General features: G+C 40.1%; 1 protein-coding gene across 2 annotated transcripts in view; it reads left to right on the plus strand.

The window, feature by feature from the left end:
• LOC114566725 (replication protein A 70 kDa DNA-binding subunit-like) overlaps window positions 1–17,975 on the plus strand; it is a 43,267-nt gene that overhangs the window by 14,101 nt on the left and 11,191 nt on the right. For both annotated transcript variants that reach the window (XM_028595402.1, XM_028595403.1), the window contains exons 8-13: window positions 772–874; window positions 967–1,035; window positions 3,421–3,613; window positions 11,609–11,745; window positions 12,316–12,464; window positions 14,284–14,413. In XM_028595402.1, the coding sequence (XP_028451203.1) occupies window positions 772–874; window positions 967–1,035; window positions 3,421–3,613; window positions 11,609–11,745; window positions 12,316–12,464; window positions 14,284–14,413 (781 nt within the window). The remainder of the gene's footprint in view (window positions 1–771; window positions 875–966; window positions 1,036–3,420; window positions 3,614–11,608; window positions 11,746–12,315; window positions 12,465–14,283; window positions 14,414–17,975) is intronic.

Consider the following 17,975-nt stretch of genomic DNA (forward strand, 5'->3'; position numbering starts at 1 on the left):
CTGAGCAGGGAATGGGGTTCACTTTGGGCCAGCAGCTGCTCTCATGATAGGGGATTTAATTGCAGGCAAAGTTATGGTATGAATATCCTCCACTGCACAATTATCAATGCAGTCAAAAAGCTCACTGTTGCATAAACTGCCGAACTTGGCTGACTGTTGTTAAAAACAGAACAAGAAGCACATTTCAAATGTATCCAGGAGTTGGCGGATGTACAACACCTAGTTCACAAAGTTGCTTGATGCTTTTCTTTCATGGAACTTTTAAGACTGAGAAGACACTCATCCAATTTTCTTGGGAATTGTTCTTTTGTGCAGTTTTTTCACGTTGGTGACTGATGTGAGCTGAGTTGGAATGCTCATTAACAAAAGAAGTTTTTTTAAAGTGTCTCTGCAGCATACTTTACTGTTTGTGCTGACCTTTAGACTGCAACTCTTAGTTAAGTTGCACATAACTGTGTTGGTCAAAACGTTGATTTGTTTTAAGTGATCTGTGTGCATTCACATAAAATAAATCCGTTGATGGAAAAACTAAATTAAAACATGATGGAAGACATTCAAGTAAAACATTTGCAAAGGTTGGATTTTGGTCAGTTGGCATGTTTTTTTATATCAGAAAACTAGTTCAATTTTAATTAAGGTATTTTTTTTGTTTAAAGTATGGGAATGTTTTCCCCTAAAAATCACTTACAGCATGTTGTTTAGTTAAGTTAGTTTTGTTGACATATACTTTTGAAAGCACTGAGTTAAGTGTCACTCTGTGCATCTCCCTAGGTGGACTGTCAGAGCCCGAGTCACGAGCAAGTCCAGTATCCGCACCTGGAGTAACTCTAAAGGAGAGGGCAAGCTTTTCTCCTTTGATATAGTGGATGAGAGTGTGAGTAGAGGAGTGGAGAGGCCTGAATATCTGTTTATGTGGTTTTATCCGTGAAACGAAATGTTTAATGGAAATGTGCTGGTGGTCAACAGGGAGAAATCAAGATTACAGCCTTCAACAAAGAAGTGGACAAGTTTTTCTCTCTAGTGGAGCAAGGCAAGGTGAGCAGATTCCACTCACCCATATCCTTCCTCACTTGAAGTGATAAGAGCATCTTGGAAACTTCACTTAAAAAGGATACATTTTGCAAATATTACACATCGCCAATAGCTTTGAATGCCGCAAGAAAATGTTTGTACTCATATTGTTTCAAAAGGAGCTTTCAAACACCGTAGCCATTTAATTTCTTTGATAAAATTGACAACAGTAAGACAATATCTAAAGGCTATAAAACATTCACAAAAACACTTGCAGAGTAAGCCTCAGTCGCAGCTATCCATTTTGTATGCACATAACTCCTCAAACTAATTTATCATAGGTAAAATAGTGCCTAATAAACCCTTCTGCAAAATCCTCTCATGCCTGCAGGACTTTAGGCCAATGAATGAGCCAGAGGCAAGTATTAGAGGATTTTGTGGAAGGGATTTATTAAGTCATTTTTTACTGAAATATATATATGTTGGAGACATTGAGCATTTGGGTGGATATATGAGGCTGGGAGTGCGGTCCTCTGAGAAAACTTGTCAAATCTGATGTGTTGATATTGTTTTGCTGTTGTTAAAGTGTTATCTTAAAGTTATCTTAATTTTATCAGAGAAAGTATTGCAGGCTGTGTTCTCCATGGAGGATGCATGTACAGTATAAAGTTTATCTTCTGGCATAAGTAATTGATACAGAGATTATAGTTTTTATGGGTCACTGTAATCCCTCCTCCTCTCCATACTGGAAGTGAACGTTCCCTCTGTACCACTCCATTTGGGTAACTCTGAAGCTTCAGTTTATCTTTGGCTGAAATTTACAAAACATTTACAATACAAGGACAGTGGATTTTTGTCTCTTACAATGTAGTCATGGCGCAATCTCTACACAACAAGTTTGTAGAGGAGGAATGATCACAGCAACCAATAATTCTCCCGATGTGTGCGGGCATGTGAATATTCCAAACCAAAGGTATTCTTGCGTTTATCATATAGAGTAGTACCAGAATTAAAGTCAGTCACACACTATTGCATATTAATCTTTTTGCCAATCCAGCTGGTTTTTAAAGAATCTTGGAGGTATTTGTTAATGGGATCATCTTTCATCCAGAGGGTCCTAAGTCAAGACCTTGTTTCAGCAAGCATCTGCTTTACTGTCCTTTAGTAAGAAAATGTAATGCCCACCAGCTCCAGCTGCTGTTGCATAACTGACACTGAAGCTGACCTCTGACCTTGGTGAAGGCCTGCAAATCAAACAGAATTTTATGCAAGAATTAAAGTTTATACAGTAGGATCCTTAAATAATCATGAGTACTAAGGAACAATTCATTTTAGGAGTTCCATATTATACTTATGAGGAAATAGTACTGCCCTCACTGAAACTTGTGACTTCAGTTTTACCAACATGGGAAGTCAAATACTAGTACTGTGTATATTGCATCAACGTGGTTAAACAAATTAAAAACACCATTAATAAATGAGTGACAATAAGTAAAATGTCAGATGAGGTATACAGATGCATGATGGCAGACAGTGAGAGATACCAACATTTTTTTTCTTCACGTAAGAGAGTTCACACGAGTCTCAAGCTATTGTTTATGCAAGAGAAAAACTTGTTCTTATTGGTGTGTTCTGTTTGTGCTGAAATGGGTGGTGCTCACTCTGAACACCCAGAACATGCCCTTTGCATGTTCCAGTATACCAATGCAATTACAGACAGGTAGAACACATGTTAAAGCTCTTGCTCAACTCAGTCTGGCCCACAGAGCTTAATAACTCAATTAACCCCGACCATCATTTTGCTAGTCACACTGGCTCAGATATCAGCCACTGGCAGTGACTACCAACTCAGCCATAGATCCAATTTGGGCCCTCTGCCCTCCAAAGATAAATAAAGGAATGAATCTGTCTTCCCTTCATGATTTGAGCATTGACAGAACAGTGAGTGGGTGTGACTGGCTCTGAGCGGCCAGAATGCTTATCACATTAGTTTCATGCTCCTATCTCTGTGTGGGGTAAATCAAAGAGAGAGAAAGAGAGAGGAGGAGGGAAAGGGGGGGGGGGGTGTATTGGAGAGTTTGGGGAGTTAATGAAGAAGTGTGCCTCACATATTGAGTTTAAATTGTGCTGTTTAGCAGACTCGGTCTCAGCTGCTACTTATTTTCTGGTGAATTTGTGAAGTGATGAGCCTGATATGACACCACATCTTAGTTGGACCTGAAGGGTTTTCCTTTCTTATTAAAAGCTTTTATTGGAATAGAAGCTGCATTGTAATAATAATTTCCTTTGCAGGATCAATATAGTGGTCACCCAATTCGATCACAGTTGCCTCAAATTCACAGGAAATCACCAGTCTGATAAACTCTAATTTTATAATGCCAGCTCACCTTGCTCACCCATTCTCTGTAGGTGTACTACATAACCAAGGCTACGCTGAAGGTGGCCAACAAACAGTACAACACACTGAAGAACAACTACGAGATGACACTCCACGCTCAATCATCCATCGTGCCATGTGATGACAATCAGGGCATCCCTGCAGTGCACTGTGACTTTGTGCCCATCGCAGAGCTGGAGAACCGAGACAAGGATGCCATCATTGGTAAGAGAAGAATTTTCATCCATAAGACTTTATTTGTACATTTCTATTATCTAACCGACAAACAACTTTACTAACCGTAGGTGAGCATGTAGAGCTTTAGTGCCGAGTACAGTTTGTAAAAAAAAGGCGAAGGCAGGAGACAGGGCTGTTTGAATTTTTTTTTCCCAACTACATCTCACATACAGCTTGTTTTTTGCAATCAAGGCAAAATTATAATCAACTGATTAAGATCGGTATGTGTCACAACCAATCAGCAATCTGTGGCTCGAATAATGACTCACTCCTTCTCTAAACTTTGTAAACAAAAAAGGTGTTAGAAAATGAAGTGGATTCAGCAACTGTGTGGCATATTTCTTTGCTACAAATGCATTCAGATTTAGATTTTTGTGGATATTCAAGGAGGGATTTAACCACATTGCTAAATGGCTGCCATGTACGATACATCTATTGTGAAAATCATAAGTCATGACTAACAGCCCAGTGGGTGCGTTAGTCCAGTCAGGTGAAGAAAAGGTTCAAGTTGATATCTGTGTGAAGAAAAGTGATGTCAATCTGTCGCTCTACAGCTTACTTGGTCTGGCTTCTCTGTAAAGAAAAAGCTTGCCAGAACACATTGTGCCTCATGCAAGAACATTTTCATATTTTTTTTTTCCCTCACTTTCTGCTGTGATGTTTGCTTGTACGAGTGTTTTAAGTCAGATCACCCAAACTTTTTTAACTTGACAAACTTGTCATAAGTTGCTTGTTTTAGCCTGATAAATGCCACCTGTTCATTAGGACGTACACATACATGAGATTTGTGCATTTATATAATTAAATTAGCCATATATGGCTGGGTGTTAGTTTAGTTTGGTACCTGGTGCTGTTGTGCAGCCTGCACAACGGCACCGTCGGAGGTGCGTCAGGCAGAAATAGGTTTGGGTACTGAAATGCTGTGCCAATAGGGCGATAGACTTTTTTTTTTTTTTTTTCTTTTTCAGACGCATCGTTGCACAGAACGCTACGTTACCGTTAGCTAGTAGCTGAGTTTTAGCACTGGTATCGGATGCTAAACATAGCTTGATGCTATGTTAAGCAGTGTCAGTAGTGGTATTAGAAGACCTGGATCTGTTAGAAATATTTATAGTACAGCTGTCAACAACTTTCATCAGAGAAGTGCAGCACTGTGACAAAAAAAGAGTGAATGGTTAAAGTCAAATGCTAAAGGAAAGAAAAGCGGTCCATGACTAACTTATATGAAAGGCGGTCATGTGACATGGAGATATTAGATGAGAGAATATTATAGCCTACAGTAGCAGGTGATGTTACACTGTTGCATGCTACAGAGAAATACAGCGACCTGCATATAGACCCTGAGGCAGCTGTCTGAGTGAGAGAATTTTCCTACAACTACTGAACTGTACAAATTTGTTTGCCGAAATCGGCAAATACAAATCTCTTAGTAAATTGGCGGCCATGATGATGATTATATGGTGAACAGAATATTAACTTTGCACGAAGCTTGTCTTAGTTATATAGTTATTTATTTAGTAGTATGATTTCCTATTTAAACTCCAAATTCATTCAGATGAGTGTTTTTCCCCCTTGTGGAGAGAGTAAGACTATCCGTACATGACTCGTACAACAGGTCTGGCCCACTCGTGAATTTTGTTTGTACCTAAGAAAAAATATTAAGTACAAGAAAATTTGTAAATGTCACAAATCCTCTTAAATCCCTCATTTGTGCCACTTAAGAATAAATCTGTTTGTACGAATGCTTCTTGAATGAGGCCCATTGAGTAACCAAAAAGTAGGCTGGTGATGTCAGGCTAGTATTAGAAAATTTGGGTTATCAGCTGGATCATCTCTCCATCTGCTCCGTCGACCCAGGCAATTACAAGTTCTAGATATAGATGGTATAAAAACTGAGCTAATAGACAGGCACGTGCCAGTCAGTTACGTACCAGGTGTCCTGAAAGAATACATTATGACAGGGTCAGATGGGAAGGTTAATTCAGGCATATGGTAAAGATGAGAGATAAAAAGAGGATAATGCTCATTCCACTGTTTTTATGAAGGTTAGTTGCAGTTCCTGCCCTCTGTGCCTGACAGGAATGTCTTATCTCTGTGACAGCTAAATTGGGATGGTCCAAGTGTAGATTGAGGTTGAAATTAGTGATTGAACAGTGTGCCGTTGACAGTCTGGTCAGTATTATTCTTGAGTTGATGCACAGGTGATGTTTCTGTAGTTGTGGCAATGAGGATGTATTTTTTTAAAGACTGCCCTTAGTCTGTATGCAAGTTGAAAGGTGAGGACATCACATTGCATGTTACAGTGTTGGACCCCTTTTAATTGTTTGGTCAACTTTTTTGACTTACATTAATCAATTGTTTTGTTACTTATGAGTAGGGCAGGGCATTATTTAAAAGTTTTCAATACTAGTGACGATGCAATACCTGAGTTTCGGTACGAATACAAAAAATATTTTATTTTTGAGAAATACAAACATGTTTTGTCTACAAAACCATTTGTTTCATTTAACAACAGAGGCTACATATATTAAATGTTAAATAATGTCTAAAAGCAAGAAGCCTTACAATAACTTAAACTTTGCATCATAAATTTGGCACAAATTCAAAACAAAGTGACCATGTGCTGTACAAGAGTTAAAAGGGGAGTAAGTAGCATAGTTACAGTACAATTTTTAAAGGGCAATTTCAGATGCATTTCTTACCACACCCATCAGCACAGTTTGTACTTGTGACCAGTCACACACCCCGATGTGATTTTGCATTGCACAATAGTGCAGTGCTATACTGCATAGGGTTGCATTACAATAGCGGCCTCTAGAGGCGAAATAATAACTATCACTGATGCCTCGTGTTGTTTATTTTCGACACGTGTTACTGCGCGCTGCACGGAGAGCACATGCTGTGCTGACATCAGATGCACATTTAAAGCATCAACAGCAAAAAGGTATGTATACAGTACATTTTGTCATATCATTATAAAGTTATTAATTTGTTGAATAGATGCTGCATTAGTAGAGAAAGAACAGCAGTATGTTTGTTTGCTTTCGAGGCTGAGATGACGCTAAACATTAGTAGTAGGCTAACTTACCTCAAGCGCTTAAAACACTGACAAAAATAAACGCAAGTCTGACCCAAATGGATCGTCCATGATCCCAAACAGCACCTCTGATTCATATTTAGATAATTTAATAACAGTTAAACGTAGAGACTTACTGATTGCTGCAGCTAAAAACTAACGAATTAGCCGTCACCGGGGTGTTTTTCTAGCCTTTACAGGTGATTATCTATCCAGCCTGGATCTTGTGCCTTTTTTCGGGGTTGTTGAGCATTAAATCCAAACTGTTACATCCAAGATTTATCCACTTGATGTCCATAATTCATCACGTTTTCGGTCATTTCTGCCGCTAACTCCGTGCTACCGACGAGGGAATCTCCCATGATGCCTTTGTTTATGTTTTCAACCAATGGGAAGGCAGGTCTATCACACATTACACCTTATATGGGCATCCAAGCGAGAACAGAGAGTATATAGTGGGAAAGATAGATCCCTCCAGGTCAGAGATCGTCTGTTACCATTCTAAACCGTTCTACAGAGAAGAATGGCGTCACTGTTTTGAGATTTGGCATACATTTGGGCCTTTTTTGAAGAAATGTAAATAGTTTGTCCTTTATATGAATTATAATGCTCATTATGTTTATTTTTGCACTGGATGACTCCAAATATGTAGGAGAACTGTTTTAGACAACACATGCTCAATTCTAAATACTATCAGTCGATTAATCGGTTATTGGCAAATACGGCCCAACCTAGCTATCGGTATCGGTAAAATCCACTATCGGTCGGCCTCTACTTTCAAGTGTTGGACATGCCATATTGGACAATACATTAATGGTTGCAAACCTACTGAGTGGAAAATTCATGTAGGTTAACATTCAGAGCAGTAATATTGCATGATTATACTAGTGTGTAAACTATGAGCAATGCAAGCCAGTACAGCAACACAGTTTAGAGATGCACTGAGCGGTTTACCTGGAGGAGTGTGTTTGCGCTGGTCGCAGAGGGGCAGCGTTACATGTCGTGTGTGTCATCTGTTGTCTCTCCATTCACCCTCTCTCCAATACCGCTCTCCTCGCTCCTTTGTTAAGTAGGGGATTATAGCATGGTAATGAGAACTGTCAGCCTGTTCCTGTGGTGATAATGGAGTTCAGAGGTGGATGACATCGTCTCAATCATAATGGAATTAAGGAGGGTTGAAAGATCACAGACAGAGAGCAAGAGAGTAACGGTGAAAGGAGGGGAGAGAGGAAGAGTTTAGAGAACGGTTAGCGGACAGGAGGATGAAGTTCAGAGAATGACTGGTTTGCAAAATCTATATTATTATTCTGTCTTGTCATTTTATTTAACGCATGTGCACTAGTTTTGACACCATAAGATTGTCACTAGTAGAGCTATAGAGCAATGCTTTTATGGGTGGGTCTTTGTTTTAATTGTTTTGATTGTATTGTGCGCACACACACAACACAGATATACCTTTTATAGTCTTTTCACCTGTTAAATCATTGTTTTTCTGTCCTTTAAAGCCGTCCCATCTTCTATTTTCACTATTAAAATGATGTGTATATATGTGTATTGTATGTGCTTTTGTGTCTCCTGTCAAAACACATTGTAAACTATTGTTTTTAAAGGTGCTATACAAATGTTGTTGTTGTTGTTATCATTATTATTATTATTATTATTATTAAGCTCCTCTCCTGTGGAACCAGCTCCCAGTCTGAGTTCGGGAGGCAGACACCGTCACCACATTTAAAGTAGAGTAAAACTCTCCTCTTTGATAAAGCTTATAGTTAGGGAGTGAGGAGTTGCAGCGTTCGTCTAGACCGGCGGGGGAGGGTATATAGCTTCAGACACGGCACCCATTCTCTTCTCTGCTTCTCTTCATAGTCGTCAGATTCATCTACCAACCCTTATATAACTGGCTCAGGTTTGCCTTGCACCAGCTCTTAATTATGCTGTTATAATTTTAGACTGTCGGGGGACTTCCTTTGACACACTGAGCTTCTCTCTCCTCTCTCTTTCCATTTGTGTGTATCCATGTCCCAGAAACGCTTGTTACTAATTTAGCTCTGGGGAGCTTATTCCCTGGAGTCCTTATGTTTATTCGCCCAGCAGTTTTTCTTGGATTAGGGTGGCACCTAAATCATGGTTGCAGCTGTCGCCATGGTCCAGCTCCGCGCCCTGCTATGCCCTGCAGTGCCCTGCTATGCACTGCAGTGCCCTGCAATGACTTACTACACCCTGTAACGCCCTGCAGTGCCCTGCTACGCCATGAACTACTACAACTACTATTTCTAGTCATAAGCCGCTTTCCGATCAAGTAGTTACAGGAATGTAGTTATAGGAAAAGTCCACTTCTAAGCAGATCTACTAACTACTCTCCCCCAAAACCGTTTTTTCCCATTTGCATTCGCACAGGCCAAGTGTAGGGACTATAGGAGGGGTAAGGGAGTGACGCAAGCACGGCAACAGTCTTTATAGCATTAAAATCAGAAAACAAATATACCAAAAAAAGTAGGATCTAAATACTAAATCTAATGTAAACTTAAAACAAAAGTAAGGAAATTTGTGTTTGATGGATTATTTCTCTGTGGTAACAATGCTTTTTGGCAATAAATCTTACACCGTTGGAAAGCTGTTTAGTTCCCTTTCAAATGGTGCCCCATTTGTAAGGAACATGCATTTGTGGGATGAGCAGCAGAGCTCAGTATGTGGGTTGCACCCATGAAAAATTTGCCAAATCGTCTCTGACAATGCCAAACAGCTTTTCTTTGCTGTTGCTATTGACTCTCGTTTTGAGCTTCTGGTACCCCCAGGTGCTGACAATCAGGGGCCTGATTCTGCATCCAGTGGCCATCCCATATCTCCACAGCCTGGGACCAAACTCTATCCTCCAAGATGACAACGCTCGCCCCCACAGGGCAGGGTTTATCAGAGACTACCTCCAGAATGTGGGAGTGGAGAGGATGGAACGGCCTGCCAGCAGTCCTGACCTCAACCCCATTGAACACTTGTGGGATCAGCTTGGGCGTGCTGTTCATGCCAGTAACCAACACAACCAAGTTGGCTGACTTGCGACAAATGCTGGTTGAAGAATGGGATGCCATTCCAAAGCAGCGTGTGACCAGCATGAGGAGGAGGTGCCAGGCTGTTTTGGCTGTGTATGGTTCTTCATGCTACTGAGGCTACTATTTGTGAAATGAATAAATTGTTAATTTAAATTGCCAATATGTCTTGTTTCTTCAAAATTCAATCATCCAATCCACCAAACGAGTCAATGGCAGAATAAGCTGTTTGGCATTGTCAGAGAAGATTTGGCAATTTCTTCATGGGCGCAACCCACATACTCAGGGCTGCTGCTCATCCCACAAATGCATGTTCCTTACAAATGGGGCACCATTTGAAAGGGAACTAAACAGGCTTTCCAAAGATTTATTGCCAAAAAGCATTGTTACCAAAGAGAAATAATCTACCAAACACAAATTTCCTTACTTTTTGTTTTAAGTTTATATAGCATATAGTATATAGCCTAAGTCTCCCGAAGAGAAACGGGTATCTCTCTCGTGTGTGAGTGAGTGAGCTTGTCAAGCCCGCAGGGCACGCTTGTGGAGTTTAACTCCGAAAAGGCCGTTAACCACAGGTTCCCGTTAATCTGATGATGGACGAATTTAGTGATGAATAAGATGGCGAAAACTGTTAAAATTGTCCCGTTGTTGGTCTGTCTGAAAAGACCCTGCTCTGAAGTAGGAGCTTAAAGAGTTACAGGAACTGCGGCCAGAGGAACTTAAAAATCCCCAAATTGGTCCAGTCGGAACACGAGAAAAAAAGGGTTCTAGGAATTTTATGTTCTAGGAACATTAAAAATCCCTCCGGTCGGAAAGCGGCTATAGTTCCATTATCTTTATTGTGACTATTATTGCCACTATTCATCACACCCCCAACCGGCACTGTAAGACATCGCCCACCAAGAGCCTGGGTCTGTCCGAGGTTTCTCCCTGAAGGGAAGTTTTCCTCACCACTGTCACACTGCTCTTGGGGGAATTACTGGAATTGGTAGGTCTTTGTAAATTATAGTGTGGTCTAGACCTACTCTATTTGTAGAGTGTCTTTTTATGTTTTGATACTATAAATAAAATTGAATTGATTATTATCGTTATTATTATTATTAGCCTGTTTCACACTATTCCACTTATCGACAGATGGTGGCAAAGAAACATAGCAATGTGGCAACAAAGGCAAGGAAGAAGACTGCAATCTTGAAAACATGATCGTATACAATGCAATATTCAAATACCACTTCACAAATGTTATATTGATAACCTTACGTCATAGAATGGAGATGCATTCCATCCCATCTTTTTTTTACACACAATTTACACAATTTCTTGATTCATCTTAAATTTTCTTTGTTTTCAGTATTATTGTGACATTTGTTATACATAAGCACTTTATAAATTAATTTGACTTGTTCTGATGATGTTTTAATATTAGTCATGATAGGCCAGGTTCTTCTTCGTCTTTGAGCTCAGCAGCAACAGCTCTTCAGTGAATCAGCAATCCTGAATGAAGTTTTTAGGCCTCGGGCATGACAGGAAACATGAATGAGTGTGTTTGTTGTGATTTGAAGTGTGGGCCAGGGTGTTAGCCAGCCTGTTATGACATTTATGTCATATGGCTTTGACTTGGCAATATCAGAGGGGTGTAAACTCTGCTGTGTTGGGTCTTTACTCCTGTGATGTGATACCACTTCATAATACCCAGGGGGCAGTTTTTTAACTATACACCATGTGAAGACATTTTAAAAGGTTCTCTTCACTTAATGAACTATTGCTTTCTCCCTGTTTTACCTCATAAGTATAATGTTCTGCCTGTATTCGTGAGCTATCTATAGATAGATATGTAAAATGATTCTCTCTCTCTGCCCGTAGATGTGATTGGAGTGTGTAAGAGTGCTGAGGATGTATCCCGTATCACCACTAAGACCAGCAGAGAAGTCTCCAAGAGGGCCCTCGACCTAATAGACACAACTGGCAAAGTGGTGACAGTCACACTGTGGGGAGAGGAGGTACTAACTGTAATCTCTTCCTCTCGCTCTCTCTCCTTCCTTGCCTAATATCTGTCTGTATCTAGGGATGGATTTGCAGTTTAACTTAAAAACATGTTGAGCAGGCTGTAATTAATCGTGTGTTTATAAAGGTGTCCATCCGTTTATGTGCGTAACATATCTGTGTGAGTGCTCTTGCATTCAGAGCCGTTTGATTGGGTTTTTTAGGCTGTAAAATTTGGATCAGTCAAATCATCCGTGTGACCTTCAGGATTGTTTTGGACCAGAGTCTGTGATTTGAGACGGAAGGCTAAATAATTCTCGAATGTGCATGAAATGGCACTATTCTTCACTAAGCTCATTCAATCTGCAAGAGCTAATCCCTCCTCTTTGCCAAAATCCAAAAATAACTTTCAAATTAACTTGTAGGTTGTCCGATTATAAAAGCAAACTATACCACATATTACTTTCTGGTTTCTGCAAGCTGCAGAAACAGGCTGAGAGACAATAACACAAATGCTTTTGCCATCTCTTGTTCTCCATCTTCCTCTCCTCAATTCCTGTCTTTGACACAGTTTGTCCTTTCTCCAGGCGGAGAAGTTTGATGGTTCCGGGGAGCCTGTAGTCGCCATCAAAGGAGCGCGCTTATCTGATTTTGGGGGCATATCTCTCTCTGCTTTGTTCAGTTCAACAGTCATGGTCAACCCAGACATACCGGAGGCCTTTAGTTTGCGGGCCTGGTGAGTCACACTGGTGTGCACACATACACCAACGCTCACCAACACACATTGATAAACACTTAGAAAATAATCCACAAATGCTGGGATGTGCAGTGCGCACGGACATCCAATCACTTTATCACAAGCACCACTCAAGACACGGTATGTTCAAACACACAGACAAATCACTCAAGATCTTATCCCTCCTGTTTCTGTAACGCTTATATATGTAAAATATAGTATAATAAATATCAAACACTGATGAAAAACCTAAGTGCAAAGCCCTGATGATCACGTGGAATAACAGAAAAGCAGAACACGGATATTTCTAGATTCCAGCTCTGAACTGCTACTGTACGTGCACAGAAAGATGGGGACATGGTGAGCCGCATCAAACTGGATTCTTATTAGCACTTCCTGTAGAGGGATTTAAAATTATGACTCTTTCATTCATTAAGGCTGTTCCCAACTCTAGCCACCGCTGAAATGTGTGTACATATCAGTGCTTCAGTGTGCTTGTGATTGTGTGTGTTACACTGAAAGCTATTATTAGGCAGCGTCAAACTCACAGCATCAAAGTGTGAATACAATTTGGGTTTGTTGGTACCTGTGGACATTATTCTGTTCACTCTTTTAATCTGGTTTCTAAATTTTGCTAGATGCTACTTGAACAATAGCCGTCTGTGTGCATGCGTGTGTGCGTGTGTGTGTTAGAGAGGGAGAGAGTGGAGAGAGAGCATCCATTGCTCCAGTTTTAATCTTGGTCTTATAGTCTTTGGTCAATACACCATCGCATCCTAACATTCAAAGGGCTAAATAAAAGCAGTTCTCCTCCTTCCATTCTTCTCAAACCCTTACCCCCCCTCTGCTACTGTTTGGTCCACTCTTCAGTTTACACGCTGACAGCGGTGAAGGAATGACAATGAATGTTATTCAAGGAGCAGACAGAGTGTTTTCCACTTCTTTTTTACATGTAGGTCTGCGCTTTACAAAGACAAAGAGTATCTGTCTGACTCTAGTTCCTGTGGTGATGTGGTGCTTTGTGGGATTGTTTTGACCATGCTGCTGCCTTGCAAAATTGGAGGAAACTGATGAATTTGGATGATGCCTTGATTAGATTGCTCTGCTCGGCTAGAATACAGAGCAGGAGTCACGCTGATGCATTACGATTTAAAAGGGAATATTAAAAAGGTAGATAAATTAATAGATGGAGTGGCTACACAAAAGAAAAGACAGATGAGAATTGTTTTTCTTTTAGCCTCAGCAAAGAAACTGTTAATGAACAAAATGTATATAAATATAAAAAGCTGATTAAAGTATGAATGCATTTGTCCATGATAGACAGCCATATGTCAGAAAAACTGGATTGCAGGATACAGATGCAGTGGCTGTAAATCAGTTAAGGGAGCAATTCAGTCATGGCTGAAGGTGGTTTCTTTAGATAATAGCAAATCCAGTGCAGTATCTCCTTCGCAGGAAAAATCAAAGTCTGTTAATATAACACACATGCATTCATATAAACAAACACACACAAACTCACTTTCTTTTACACCCTGTTTTTCACTATAGACTTCTGGACATGTTCACAGATGACTAATATTGATGTACCTGTCAAGTTTAATCACCTTAGTATCCAGTGATTGCTTTCTCAAGCATGCTCTATTTGTGTTTTCATTTGACTCAACAGACAGACCCTCCTTTGGTCTTTTCTTTCTGTCTTCTTACACTCTAAATAATGCATGTTATATTTCACATGTATGTGTATTTGTTTTTGGTGTGCAAGACTGTGCATACATTTATTTGCACAATTGTGCTGTGTGTTTTAATGTCCACACTACAGGTATGACCAGGGAGGCTATGCGCTTGACAGCCAATCCCTGACAGAGACGAGGTCAGTGGGGAGCGGAGCAAAGGTGAACTGGAAAACACTGAGCGACGTTAAGAATGAACAGTTGGGACAAGCAGAGAAGGTGCAGTACATACATAAATACATACTGTACATAAATGCATACAGTAAAGCATAGCAAGGCACCGATCTAAAGACAAAAAACAGAAAACAGAAAGTGACTCTTTAAAGGGTTAGTTCACCTTAATAACAACAGATATTAGAGACAGAAATCTAAAAACTGGGTCAGATGAAACCAGAATTACTTCCGTAGCTAGACACCATTTGTTTTTGGTATTTGGATTAATTGACCATTTAAAGAAAAAGCTACCATAAAACTTTTGGTGACGTCTTTTTAATTTCTAGGCCCTTTCGATATCAGATGTTGTATTATCATGGATAACTGGCCTCACAATAAATTAAAAATGCAACTAATAAGTACTTTTTTATTACTGATCTGATGATTATTTATTTACACCATTACACCACCACCACTACCAGCCTGCACAGTGGTAACAAGGCATGACGGATCCATGTTCTCATTCTGTTTACGCCAAATTCTGACTACCATCTGAATGTCTCAACAGAAAATCTATTAAAAGGAAAATTTAAATGTTTGCTTAAAAAGTATTGCAAATTCCTTTCAGCGCTACAATGAAATTATGGCTAAATCTCTCCACAAGTCAGATGTAGTTTTTATTCATGGAGTTGGAATTTATACTTCATTAATAATTTATTAATACATTATGAATTAACATAAAAACAATTCACTTGAAGACAAGTAAGTGGTGTAGGCAATGAAGATGTAAACTAAGGTTTAATGTCTTCATTTCAATGAATGTGTTGCATTTACAGTATTTCTGTTTCTTTGGCTTTGGTTGATTCATTAAGGCATTTCCATGACTCAGTGTATTCCACAGTAAAGGGCCAGAAAGTAAGAATTATAATATAAAAACCATGAGCAAATATGACACAACTTAACTTGTTTTTATATGGTTGTATAACTTAAATTTGAATGTTTACTGGCTCTCAAAACAGGGCATCTACAGTAGATCCGGTAGAAATGAACCCACAACGAGTGTAACAGCAAAACATAAATTCATTTTTTTGCATTGCAGTTTTAGTTGGATCTCTGAGCCAGTTCTTTATGAAAACCTTGGCTGGAAGAGGATTGATGTGAGTCAGCAAATCCTTCTCTCACTTGGGCAGCTGGCTACTGTTTGAAGACGAAATGAAAGAAAACCCTACAGATGACGTAACCTCAGAATAGATACAGTACAACAGAGTTTGATAAAAGAAAATATTTCAGTGTTGAAAGCCAAGCACAGTAAACACAGGCTTTTGCCGTCAATCCCTGAAAATCAAAGAGTTACAGCTTTACCGTTTTGCCCCAAAGTTTAGCACTCACACCAGAACAAGTCCATCATATTTCACTTACTTGCTCTTACTTGCTTTACTATACTTATGCTTTTTCTAGCTACAGTATAACCCACAGCTGAACTGGCTGAAAAATGTAGGGAGTCACAAAGTGGAAATTGACGTCAGGCACGCTAAAACAACCCCTGCTACTAAACATTGCAGGGGCATAACATAAATTGGATGGTGTTTATATAGCCATGTAGAGATTACACTGATAGCCTCTTATTTAAAACTATCAGGGAAGATTTTCTGTGAACACACGTGGATTTAATGAGTCTCATTTGAACGTAAGCATTTAGCCCAACACAAATCCACAGTGAGTCTTCCATTCATTGTAAATAGTTTCAGGCTGTGCTTTTCTATGACTTCCTGGATTAGAGTCATGGTTCTCTTGTTTTAGCTGTGGCAGGGAGATAGTGATACTCACATATTAGCATTGCTGGTTGAACTGGCATACGCCATTGAAGGAGCATGTGAGAACTCTGAAATTGAACCTTGTGCCATTTTAAAAAGTGTCATTGCACTGAATTATGCAATGCTTTAGACTAAAAGTGGTCTGCGACACTCATAAACCTATCTAATTAATTAGGTTTATCTCTGACTAGTCTCCCTCATCCCTCATGTTTAATTAGAAGCCACTTATGGGTAGCTTCAAGATCAATGTCGTTTCTAATGAAAGTTTCTAATTATGTTTGGGAGTTTGAAGAAGCCTATAGGGCATAACAGTACCAGAAGGGAAGTAGCGTGGACGGAGAACATGGGAGAGTGAGGGACTGGAAGAAAATCCAGGCACTTAAACTTCATGTCACTGACAAACCTGCGTTGCAGGATGGAAGGGGACTAGGCCAAAGGAAAAAAAAAAAATTACCACGGGGGGAAGAGTGTGGGGACTAAGAGGGAGAAGTGACAAGGGTTATTTAGAAAAAGGATACGAACTGGCAGATGTGGGAAAAAGAGTTGAACTCAGATTTATTCCTCCTCTTTTTCTGTCTTTTTACCTTCTCTTCTTCTCTTTGTCTTTTCCTCTTTTCTGTCTCTGCCCTTTGTACCCCCAACCGTTACTGTGATTAAATGGCTTTTAGGGGGTTGTCTATCACACACTCTGAGGCAGCAGCTTTGGTAATAATGACGGAATCCAAATCATTAGCTTATACTTTGAAGGAATCTAATTTGACATTCTGTGTGTGTGTGTGTGTGTGTGTGTGTGTGTGTGTGTGTGTGTGTGTGTGTGTGTGTGTGTGTGTGTATACAAGCATTCAAGTTGGCATGTGTAGCCACGTCAATTATGTGAAGTAGATTTTCACTTGGTTGCCCTTCCACATACAAATTTTAATTGCATTTAGGTGCCAGAAGGTGACACAGGGATTTGGTGTGATAAGAATGAAAAGTAGTTTCAGGTGTGTGTGTTTATGAGTGCATGTATGAATCTTTAGGTAAGTCTGCGCACATATTTTTGTGTGTCTGTGAGCGTTGTTGTTGTGCAGTGTTAATCAGCAGCTGCTCTTCTAGGTTTCTTTTCAGTGTGCTTAAGGTTCAGACTTTGCCCCAAGGCTTCTGTGTACACACTGGAATACAGAGGGAGACAAAAAAGAAACACAGAAGAAGGGCAGAGATGATGACAAATGCAGGGGGATCTATTTAAAGTGTTCTAGTTGTGATAGAAGTGCTATGGTCCAGATCCTGCTGACCGCTATCCTCACATTCTCTGTAGCATCTGCCACATCATGAGCTTTCAACAAGCCCCCAAAGAAAGTGTCCTGTTTTTTTCTTCCTGCCACATCCACCCTCCTACCACCTTCCCCACCCATCGCCTTCCCACCTCTTCAGCCTTCCAGCACTCCAATCTACCCAAGTCTGCAAAATGTGATGAGGCAGACATGCGGGCGGAAACATGGGAGAGGGGTCTTGAGGGGGAGAGGGCTGTTGCTAACGGGAGAAATTCTCCTAATTAAAAAAACCTTCTTAGTAAGTGTTTCGGAGGGGTTTTTGCTGTGTGGCATGGGTACTGGGTAGATGGATGGGTGGACAGATATGGGGATGTGAGTCAGTGTTGGCTAGCGGGAAGAAAGTGTCAGGAAGCTCTAAGTCTGACTGACAGTATCTGTAGAGGTCGTGGGGACACAGGACAACATCAACCATCTCACAAGGGATGCAGAGAACACAATGGCCTTTTCACATTCAGTGCTCCTACTGAACACTTTACAGAGCGTGTGGGTTGTATAACGAAG

This window comes from Perca flavescens, chromosome 13 (assembly GCF_004354835.1).
Source record: "Perca flavescens isolate YP-PL-M2 chromosome 13, PFLA_1.0, whole genome shotgun sequence".
Taxonomy (NCBI): Eukaryota; Metazoa; Chordata; class Actinopteri; order Perciformes; family Percidae; genus Perca; species Perca flavescens.